Genomic DNA, 12244 nt, shown 5'->3' with positions numbered 1-12244 from the left:
TAGGATGTCTTTCTCTGTCACTGAGAAAAATTTCCATAATATATAATGATACTTACTGAAACAGATATGGGGCATTTGGGTAATTAGGAATCCGTTAGTATATTTTTCCGGAAGCCTTGACTACAAAATGAAGACAGTGGATTTGGACACTTTCAGCTATGAAGAACTTGTTTGGATATTCATCTTTCTGCTGAATGAAATATGCTTATTTCATCTCTGCAGCTTCCCATATACCATTTCGCAACCTCTGTATTGTGTTTAGAAAGACTTTTAGAAATTAAAAATCAAGTTAAAAAGTAAGTGACAACTTAAATGAATATTTTGCTGAAATTAAATATGACACAGTTCAAATGTTAATTTTATTTTAATGTGTATATTGGGGTGGAGTCTTGAAGGTGCCAGACAACAAGAATTCACCCATCCTCTTTGGAACTGCAGCACACACACACCTTCAGTTACCAGTTCTGTTCATGCCACAGAATCATCTTCAGAAAACATACTATTTTCTGTGTACCTGGTGTATATCTCAATTAGTTTGAAGAATTTCCCAGTTATCTCTTAATATGTAGTGCTCCAGTTCTAACCTTGCCATGTCCTGGACCAGTGGCATAACACAGTGGTGTTGTATTTCTCTTTATTTCTCTGGGTTGTTCAGAACCCAAGGAAAGAACAGTGGAATGGGATCAAAGAGATCAGGGTTCTTGTTCCAGATTTACCATAAAATAATTGTGTCCTCTTGGGAAAATTATAGTTACTCTAGGCCCCTTTCCTTTTCTTTACTTTGACAGAGCTGCACTAGATGACCCCAAGTAACATTGCACTCTTTCAGTAGTAGCTTAGATGTTATTGGTATTCTGAAACAAATGAAGACAATGACACATGAAACTGTGCAACATCTCTGTAACTATGTTTTCTTTGAGTTGCCTCCATTTTACAGATGATAAGATGACTGAGCACAGAAGTAGATGTTTGGAACCAGAGGTTCCAAAGTAAATGGAGCTAAACCACAAGTTTCCTTCTTTCCTGAAGCTCACTTAGCCAAAACCTAGGCTGCTGAATATTAAGCTGTAAAGCATCTTATCAGTCCATTTTCAAAGAAGCTATTCTTCTAGGATTTCCAATTAATAGCAAGAGATTTTGAAATTCTTCAAAGATCATCTAATTTTGTGAGATTTACAGCTGTATTTTCCTGTCAGGAAAGTTGTATTAGTGCCAGATAATCATGTGAGCTTCTTGATGCTTCTCTGAACCTCTTGAAGTTTTCTTCTTGCTACCTGAAATCCATGCCAGATAAGCCTTTTTCTAGAGCGTATGTACAGACTTGTGTATTTTTATATAGGAAAGCGATGCAGTGAGTCATGTCGGGGGTCAAGCCTTCAATCTCAGAGTGGTATTGAGCTCCTGGTGAAATATAATCATTAATTCCTCAGAATCGAAAAGCAGTTATGTCTAGTTTTTAATCCCATTAACTATTTATACAATTACGTATGATACATGTATTTATTGTACCTACTAGGTGTGTTCTCTTTGGGAAGTACAAAGTTTTTTCAGACATAGGTTATTCATTTTTTTTGTTTTCCCACAAATACTGTGACCTTTTGAGCAGGAAGGTCTATATTTTTCTAACATGTAGAACCAGCAGTTAACACGGTGTCTAAGATGTAGTCAATAAATATGAAATAGATAAAGGAACACAGTTTTAAGGAAGGGCCAGGACATGAACAAATAGAAAATTTTCATTTTCAGTCACAAAGCAACCACAGACATAAAAATGATACAGACAACAAGTGCTACGGTCATTCAAAGAAGGAATAGAATAGACACAACAAGGATCTCCTCTATGGCACAGGGAACTCTACTCACTGTTTTGTAATAACTTATAAGGGAAAAGAATGTGAAAAAGGAATCACTGTGCTGTACACCTGAAAGTAACACAACATTGTAAATCAACTATACTTCCATTAAAAAACAAACAAACAAACAGACAACAAGAACAACAAAACCCCAAAGAGGTCATAGAAGTTCTTATGAGATTCCATAAGAGAAGCCAAATGAGGACAGGAGAGACGGCTTTTGAATCAATTCAGAGGAGAAGTCACAGAGAAACTTGTCTTTGACCTGACTTGAGTTTCCATTAAGATTGCAACACAGGGATATTACAGATCAAGGGAATCACATAAACTTACTGTACTGAAACTTGCAGAGGTTATGAGTGTTGTTCAAGATCCCAAAGCAAGTGCATTGTGGAATCAGAATTTTAAGTGAGACCTAATGAACTAAAAACAAACAAAGAAACAAGCCCTTTCTGTGATACCATGTTGCCTTTGACGTCGTTATTTTGGTGGGTTGGTAGAAACTGGTTCCAGTGTTTCTGGCAGGAATGACTAGTTCTGTCCCCGCCGCGGCCCCCCACCCCCGAGTTGATCCTCAAAGTTTCCTTTAGAATGGACTTGCTAAAATGCAGACACGCAAGTATTCATGACGCCTGTGTCCAATCATTTCTCCTGCCATTGCCTACTTCACTTCTGGATTATATGAAAAATTCACTGCCTTCTTGTATGCTTTTCCCTCCTCCACGTATTCCTTTCTCACTAAGGGGCACCGGGGAACCCCACTTCATTTTTCAAACCTCAATTTACATATTATGTCTTTTGTGCAGTCTTCTTTGTAGTGTTGTGATCACACGCTCTTTTTTGCTACCCTTTCACTTATGCATGCCTGATTGCTGCACTCCCTACACTGTATTGTAATTGTATTTTTGACATATCTCTGTCTTCTCCTGGGCAACATTCCCTGGGGCCAGGGACTACCTTTTTTCATCTATTGATGTTGCCTTAGCATGTTACTTGTTGTGAAGTAGTCAGTTATAAAAATGAGACGATTAAATTGAAAATTGTTATGTACATATTAGTTATTATCATTTACAGATATAACAGGAAAAACTATTAATGTTGGTGCTGAAAGTTCACTTCTAGTAAATGATGGTGGTACTTGACTTGACTTATATTATTTTCCCCACTATTTTATATCTTTCTACCTGATATCTCTTCTTTACTTCCATCTATGTTTCTTTATTACTACATCAAGAAAAACAGGGATGAAGGTAGGGCTAGGCCATACTTGTCTAGAATAGTAAAGAAACTCTGTGGGGTTTTGGTGAGAAAATCATGAAGCATACAGGTCTGCATCTTCCCTTTGAGGCATGTGGAGGGTTCTGCTTCTAAAGACTTTTATTAGCAACTAATCAAGATGCTTTTTTTTTTTTTTTTTTTTGCAGTACGCGGGCCTCTCACTGTTGTGGCCTCTCCCATTGTGGAGCACAGGCTCCGGACGTGCAGGGTCAGCAGCCATGGCTCACGGTCCTAGCCGCTCCACGGCATGTGAGATCTTCCTGGACTAGGGCGCGAACCCGTGTCCCCTGCATCGGCATGCGGACTCTCAACCACTGGGCCACCAGGGAAGCCCAATCAAGATGCTTTTGCAGAAGGCTCCTGATTAGCTGTTGGTATGCTAATAGTAAATCAGAGTTAGCGTAGTTTCTGATTTCTTTTACATTGTCAATGTGGATGATCATTTTTTACTGCTGGGGGTGGTGGTGGTGGGGAGTGAGGGAATGCTCCTTTCCTGCTCCTGATGTTTCAGTCCTGTCAAGAGAGCTCTTCGGGTCATTTCAAAGCTGCTTCTTTACTGACTCTGCCCCAGGGTGATCAAGTGACGTATGTAGAAAGCTTGAAAAGAATTAAGTGAGCATGCTTGCCTTGACTAATTCTGTTCTCTCCCTTGAGAGTGTGAGTGGGTGTCTTCTGTTTCTCTCATTCTGTGTATTACTAGTTAGTAAATCTGCCCATTTCTGGGGTTCAGTTATGTGATCATTTCATTCAAACTGGATTCTCAAGCCAGGGTTATCAACTGTAACAGGAATATTCAGCCCTCCATCTTTTCTCTTAGTTCCTAATTTATGCCAAACCAAATGGAATTAAGGCATTGTAGTTGCTGAAAGGTAATTACAAGACCCTAACATTTGGTGCATTACCTGGGAATACTGAGAAATAAAAAGAAAGGAGCAGACATTTTGGAGAGGAAAATGTTCATGTGGAAAATATTTTGGTACTGCCAAGGAAGGTAATCCAGTGCCTTGGTCTTTAATGTATGGTGGAATGTTGGGACATTTGACTGTTTGAAAATACTTAAGTTTGTGCAGTAAACTGCTGAAGCCTAGAAAAGGTTTAAGAAAGACATGCTGTATTATTCTCCCGTGCTTGTTGTCACAGACTACCACAAACTTGGAGACTTAACACAATAGAAATTTACAATCTCACAGTTGTAGAGGCCAGAAGTGTGATATCAAGGTGTCAGCAAGGCTGCTCTCCCTACAGATGCTTTAGGGGAGATTCTATCCCTTGCGTCTTTCAGCTTATGGTGGTTGCCAGCTTCCTTGACTTGAGGCCACATCACTCAGTTTTTGTCTTTGTCTTCACATCACACCCTTTCTGTGTCTGTATATTCTCTTTTGTCTGCCTCAAATGTCCCTCTGCCCTTCTTGAATAATAAGGACAATTGTCATTGTATTTAGGACCCATCCAGATAATATAGGATGGAAATCCCATCTCAAGATCCTTAATGACATTTGCAAAAACCTTTTTTTTTTTCCAAATGAGGTAACCGTCAAGGATGAGGGCATGGATATATCCTTTTGGTGGCCACCATCCAACCCACTATACCAGCCGTAAGATACTTTGATTTTGGCTGATGGCTGCAGCTTATGGTGTGGGAAAGTGGCTGCTTCTTTAGAGCCACTTAAATAAAGGTCTGACCTAAAGAAAAGGGTTGTTAGGGAGTTGCAGGTGACTGAGCAATACCTGGAGTGGAATGAATAAGGCACCTGGAGGGTCTTTAGTATACAGAGACCTTTACCTGGCACTTGATTTGAGAGTGTGCAGGAGTTTACAGGGTAGAAAAGTCTCAGACAGCTGTCCACCTTGCCTTACCCTTCAGGTACAGTTTTTCCCAAGCAGGCTTGACTGAGACAAAGACTCAATTGTAAGGAAAACATGTTTTATAGAACTTGTCGGCATTGACACATATGGTCTACTGTAGGCTCAAGTGACTCCCTTACATGTGGACCCAAGCTGACACTGGATTTGTCAATTATGTTGGAGAAAAAAATGTTCTCTTAAAGGCAGCTGCCTTTGGTCTAGGCAGTTCCATAGCAGGAGGCAGTGAAAATGGCCATGGCGGCATAGGACTGTCAAATCTATGCATCAGAACTGGAGGTATATTGTCACTAGACACAACCCATAATGTTTGGTACTGCAGCGTGGAGCACAAGGTCATCAAAGAGGAAGGATAACTCTAGAGTCCACGTGTGATAGATGCTCAGGGCTGTGCACTGTACATGGCAAATCATAGTGACAAGTCAACATCAGGCTAAAAGATTCCTCCTGGTTCAAAGTTCGCAGGTCAGAAATTCCACATAAATGGCATAGACTAATGGACATCCTAGTGAGGCGAAAACCAAAGAGACTTTCTCTTTCTCTCAAATACCACTGAGTGTCTGCTATGTTCTTTGGTCCAATTCTGTACTGGATTCTGGGAACAAAAATGTGCCTTGTTTCACTCTTCTAGGAGTGGGGGATTGGCTTGCTTTTGAGATCGTTTTTAAATTTTGGGGATAGTGCTGTAAAATCAAATTGTATCGTAGTAACTCTTCAGACTCTTTAAAAGCATGGTTCATGAGAGGCTTGATAAACTGATAAAACAGCCAAGGCCCTGAGAGACCCAAACTCGTGTCAGTCTGTTCTCTATGTCTGTGAGTCTGTTTTTGTTTCATAGACAAGTTCATTTGTGTCGCATTTTAGATTTCACATATAAGTGAGATCATATGTTTGTCTTTCTCTTCTGACTTACTTCACTTAGTTATGGAAATCTCTAGATCCATCCACGACATTGCTGCAAATAACATTATTTCACTCTTTTTATGGCTGAATAATATTCCATTGTATACATGTACCACATGTTCTTTATCCATTCATCCATCAGTGGACATTTTGGTAGGTTCCACATCTTGGTTATTGTAAATAGTGCTGCAATGAACATTGGGGTGCATGTATCTTTTCTTTTTTTCTTTCATTCATTCTTTCTTTCTTTCTTTCTTTCTCTATTTCTTTTTCTTTCTTTCTTTCTCTATTTCTTTCTTTTTCTTTTTGTCACACAGCATGTGGGATCTAAGTTCCCTGTCCAGAGATGGAACCCATGTTCCCTGCACTGGAAGCACGGAGTCTTAACCACTGGACCACCAGGGAAATCCCAGGGGTGTATGTATATTTTTGAATTAGAGTTTTCTCCAGATCTATGCCCAGGAATGGAATTGCGGGAACCTATGGCAGCTGTATCTGTTCTCTGCACATCTCACATTAACCACCTGCATTCCAATCCTTGCTCTCAACGTCATCTTCGGGGAACCCAACCTGCGACACGGACCTTGACAAGAAGAAATGGCTCAGGGAAAAGCTACCTGCACAGGGATGAGATAGAGGCCATTGACCCTGGAGTGCGGTGGGGAGAGTGGGCACAGAGATTTGTCATTTCACCCCCGATACTCAGCCCTCCTGGCTGCCCCACTCTAGGTCACCTCGTGATACAGAGATGACCCGGTTAGAGTCCCTGCCTGTGCATGAATCTAGGGGCACCAGTGGGTCTGAATAATATTAGTGCAGGGTCTCCCCAACGGGACTAGGGTTATTTGGGGCGAGTCATCCTCTGCTGTGGGCCCCTCCTGGGCACTGTGTGGGGTTCAGCAGCATCCCTGGCCCCACACATTTGATTTCAGGGGCCCCTCCCCCCAGTTGTGACAACCACAGATTTTCCCCAGACATCACCGAAGAACTGGGTGAGGCAGTCGGGGGCAGGATGGCCCTGGGTGAGGACAGCTGTGTTGAAGCAACCAGCCTGTCCCAGGGCAAGGTCTGCCCAAATCCGTCAGAGCCTGCATTTAGAACTGCCCCTTCCCTTTCCCAGCTCCCCTGCCCTACAGTGGTCTCCAAGACATCATCCCTATGTAATAAATCACACCTTCTCAGTTTACTGTCCCCAGCACCTAGAAGAGTGTCTGATGTGTAGTAGATGCTTCATAAATACTTGCTGAATAAAGGAGTTGAATAAAGGGATGGGTGGATGAATGAATGAAGGTTACAATGGAAGGAGGGGGGAGATTTCCTTTCTGGCTCTCGGGGGTTGGGAGATCAAGTGAGAGATCGTCCTAAATAGGCTGACCAGCCTTCTGGGGTTCACTGGGAATGAGGGTTTCCCCACAGTTCCAGTGCTCAAACCTGAGTGGTCCTGGGCAAACTGGGGGCGGGTGTTGGTCACCCTATGTAAACACAGTAACAATTCCAATTCCTGCAATAGCAATGACCAAGGACCTCTAGGGTCTTATTGACCAGGCACAGTTCTTTACCTGGTGGGGAAAGTGACACAGGAGGGAGGGAGGAGTCTAAGGAAGAACATCCCACATGACAAAGTGTGCCAATGGCCCTGGGCCCAAGGTCACACCTGACCAGGGCTTGCTTTTTTTTTTCTAGTTTACTTTTTCCCACATGGATATGCAATTGTCCTAATGCCATTTATTGAAAACTCCTAAATTTCCCAACTTTCTATCATATCAAGTTCTCATATATCTCTTTCTAGACCTTTATTCTATACCATAGAGCTATACGTCCCATCCTTGCACCACTAGGGTTGTTTCATCACTCTAACTTTATTTTTTATTCATTTATTTTTTTGGCGGTGCCATGTGGCATGTGGGATCTTATTTCCCTGACCAGGGATCGAACCCGTGCCCCCTGCAGTGGAAGCTCAGAGTCTTAATCGCTGGACCTCCAGGGAAGTCCCCAGGGCTTGCTTTGACATCCATCGAATGGTGGTGGGTGGACACAGGGAGCAGCTGTCTGTGAGCCATCCTGTGTAGAAATGCAGGGTGGAGGGCAGGACAACTGGAGCGGTAGGGGAAGAGGCGGGGGAGGGAGGGAGGGAGGGCGGGCGAGAGACCGACAGAGAGTTTCCGTAGACAATAGCTCCAGCCGTGTCCTAGGGCATGAAAGCTGAAAATAGCTCCTAGTGCCCGGAGCCTTGGAGCCAGAGCCTGGGAGCCAGGGTGACTGGCTCTCCTCCCTGGTGTGTGTGTGTGTGTGTGGGGGTGGCTCTGGGGTTCTCAGGCTGGGAATGGGGTGCACGGAGCAGGGACGGAGCAGTGGCTCTTCTCTCTGGGACCTCGCAGGCCATACTTAGCTCACAAAGCTGAGCCACTCCTGGCCCTACGAGTGGTGGGCTTATCCTCCCTGTCCCCTGGATCACACCCCCTCACACACAACTTCCCCATGTATGCTCCCAGCAGCCATGAGAATCTGTTTTTAAAAGATTTGGGGGAAGGGGGTAAACATACAAACAAGAGCAGAATGGATACTTTTTCAGAATGGGAATGGCTCTGTGTAACCCCACCCCCAGGGTAACCACAGTCCTGACCTCTAACACCCTTGACGAGTCAGCCTTGGTCTGGGCTTGCAGACCCACGGAAGCTTCCTCATCCCCTCTTTCAAACCCAGTCTCTCCCTTGGCGTCTTTGTGAGAAGCACCCGGGGAAGTGGGACTGCTAGGCTCTACTGCTGCTAGAACTCCACCTGGGCTCCACCAGGCTCCAGCCCCCAGCCCTGTGCACCTCTCTGACCCTGAGGCACCTCAACTGTTAGGAGTGGCATCACCTCCCCTCCCGGGACTTGTGACACTTAAGGGAGACACCAAAAAAGCAAGCGTTTGGCTCCCTGGCTCGCAAAGGGCAGGTGCTCAATTGTCATAAGTGTCCGTATCAGTGAGGGCTCTCCAGACAAACAGAATCCATAGGGTGTGTGTATGTATATACACACACACACATACATATGTACATGCATACAAAAATATACAGCTCTGTATATATGCAGTACGCATACAGACATATACGCATATAGTATGTACAATACACACATACATATATACACACATATATAAAATGCATAGTTTGTATATATACAGTATGTATACACACATACACATATACAATACACACATACATGTACACTATACATACACACATATAAAATGCATAGTTTGCATATATACAGTATGTACACATGCTTATAACATATGCAATAGACACACCTAGGTACATATATGTCATACATATATACACACATACAAAGATATTTAGGTGTGTATATATACAGTATACATACATATATAATCTATGCACTACATACACGTACATACATATAGACACACATATACACCTACATATAAAAGCATGTAGCATAAAATATATATGTACTGTTTATATAAATTCATCATATATATACATACATATATCATATATATAAGATATATACACATACATATACACAATGTATACACACACACACTTATATGTAAATATGTGCATGTACATACACATATAAATACATACGCAAGTGTGTCTATATATAGTATGTACATATACACATATACAGGTATTCAACATATATACACACCTATATATAAATATACACTGTATACATACATACATACAGTGCACATATACTGTATATATACACACACCCATATATCAATATATGAGTGTGTGTATATATACAGCATGTTCACATTTATAACATGTATACTATATATATACACATACATACATGTATACAATATATACACCCAAATATATAGGCTTGTATGTATACTGTATATAGTACTTACACATATACTACAAACGCACACACATATAAACATGTGTATACATATATATAATATTTATACACACATATACAAATTAATAGGCTTGTATATATTCAGTATTTTTACATATATAGTTTTGTTTTAAGGAGTTGACTCATGTGACCGTGAGGAAGGCAAGTCAGGGCAGGACTCTGGGCTGTAGACACAGGGCAGAGCTGATGTCCCAAGGCCATTGGAGGAACAGTTCCCTCTTTCTAGGGAACCTCATTTTTCTCTCCAGTCCTTCAACTGATGAACGAGACCCACCCACGCCATGGCATTGACAATCTCCTTTACACAAAGTGGACCAATTTCAGTGTTAATCTCTTCTGAAAAATACCTTCCTGGCCACGTCTGGAATAATGTTTGTGGTTGCCAGGGCCGCACGCAGTGTTCACATGAGATTAACCATCCCCGTGGCGATGATGACACTTTATTTTCTCCCTTGGCCATTGTCACTACTATTCCAATTAAAATGGCAGTGCCATGAGGACGGGGTATTTCCTTTTTTGCCAGTACTGAGCGTCCGCGGTCTGGTGCCTAGCATAGGCTAAATACACGGCATTTTTGTGAACAGAAGCCGGGATTCCGGCTGTCATATTTAATGAGGAATTATAGTCTTCTTATTGGGGGAGAGGGGGTGTGTCACGGTACATCAAGGGCGGGAGTCGAACCCGCCAGCCCAGGCCCCGAGGTGTCTCCCAGGGTCCCCACTTTGGGACGGTGGGGGTGGCCGGGGGCAGCCGAAGACGTGCGTGCGTGCCTGCATCCGTGCGTGAGAGCGGGCGAGTCCATGGGGTGGGCCGCGCGCGCCAGGAGTGGTTCAGCTGGGCCCCCCGCTCACCGTGCTCGCCTCACGCCGGCCCGAGTTCGCAGCAGCGCTGGAGGCTCCGGGCCTGTGACCACAAAGAGGGAGCTGGGGGCCGGATGGGAGCGCGGCGGTGGCGGCTGAGGCCCAGGCCAGGCACCCTCCCCTCAGCCGCCCACCTGCCCGCCTGCACCGCCCCCGCCGGCGGTGCCGCTCACCTCCCCCAAGCGCCAGACTAGCACGGTGCGGGGGCCACGCGCAAAGACACAGGGGAGAAGCTGGCGCTGAGGCTGGAGTCGCTCATGGGAGCCGAGCCCACCGTCTACCTGTGGCCGCTGCCGGTCAAAGTAAGTGCCACCCGTCCCCTCCTCCTGGACCGCCGCCCCTCTTTCCCCAAGGCGGGCGCTGAGCCCACCGAGAAACGGAGCGACTCGAGTTGCCAGACCTTCTTTGAAGCCCCCTTCCCGCCCCGCCGTGGTTCTCCACGGCCGTTTCCAGCCCCCGCGCACAAGGTGGGCAGGGAGCCAGCGACGGGCCAGGGGCGCAGACTCGGCCGTGGGAACCCCGCACTTCCGAGGGGGGCCCGAGCCGGTGTGTGGTTGGCTCTTCAGGGCTGGAGACCCCGGTCCCCCCGGGCATGGATTGCTGGCGGGCCTGCCCTTCTGTACCTTAGGATCTGACATGTAGGGTTTCTTTTTCCTGGTAGTTTATTCTTAGCGCTGTCAACGTGCTTAGTTTTTTTTTTATTTTTGAGGGCACCCGTTCCTCCCTCTCTCCAGTTTTTTGTGTTTCTGTTTTGTTTTGTTTTAGTTAGGCATTTTGTCCCTCTAATCTTGAGTGGATGGGCTGTCAGGACACTTGGGGAGGAGGCGTTCTGTCCCCTGATCTTGAGTGGCCTTTGGAAAATGGCACGCCAGACAGAAATTTAAAAAGGCGTCCGGTGATTCCAGAAATGCAGGGTGTCCGGCCAGGTGGGCGCCCGGCCTCTCGTCCCCCTTGGCGGCGTGGTGCGCATCTACCTTATCTCAGGGTTTACCCTTGGGCACCGCAGCCCACCTTCCGGAGGGAAGGCGCAGCGGGCTCCTTGGGCCGGCGCCTTTGGGGCACCGTTTCCTGCGCTCAGATTGCGGGGGACTGGTCTACAGGCGACCCGGCAGGGAAGCCCGCGTGACCCGCCCCTCGCGCGGGCTCCGTGTGTGTCAGTTTTGTGGAAACTGTGTCGCGGCCGGGGTCGGGGTTGGGACGCTGGGACCGCCTGGGAGCCGATGTCGACTCTGAGCCCCGGTTCTCCGCAGTTATCTGAGGTCCGAGGGTTTCCAGCCAGCCACTGAGCACTGGCGCTTTCTATTTTTGCCCTTCCTGTGCTTGGAGGCGCGGCTGAGCCTGGTCTCTGGCTTTTCCGGTTGGGTAACTCCGGGTGTCCCGGGTGGGCGGCCTGAGCAGCAGTGGGCCGGGCGGGGAGACATGCCAGGGGAGGGAAACTGAAAGTGGGGAGAACCTTCAGAACTCCAGCTGATCCACTTGCCTCGCCTCCCCGCCCCTCTTACTGCACTTGTCATGCACGGGATGGCTGGCAGGCACATTTTTCAAAATGTAATAATTTGTGTATCCTTAGTAGCCGTGAAGCATAGTTCACATGTAGTGCACAGTTGT

General features: G+C 45.5%; 1 protein-coding gene across 1 annotated transcript in view; it reads right to left on the bottom strand.

Annotated features, from left to right (window-relative positions):
- The window catches only part of LOC307065731 (piwi-like protein 3), a gene marked incomplete at both ends in the record, with an annotated part of 59010 nt that extends 48115 nt beyond the window's left edge, over positions 1-10895 (bottom strand). The window contains 2 exon segments of the mRNA XM_079722647.1: positions 10628-10679; positions 10834-10895. Of these exon segments, the coding sequence (XP_079578773.1) occupies positions 10628-10679; positions 10834-10895 (114 nt within the window).
- Positions 10896-12244: the final 1349 nt, after the last annotated feature.

This window comes from Hyperoodon ampullatus (genome assembly GCF_949752795.1).
Source record: "Hyperoodon ampullatus genome assembly, chromosome: 2".
Lineage (NCBI taxonomy): Eukaryota > Metazoa > Chordata > Mammalia > Artiodactyla > Ziphiidae > Hyperoodon > Hyperoodon ampullatus.
Note: the sequence above shows the minus strand (reverse complement) of the source record. Positions and strands in the feature narration are given on the sequence as shown.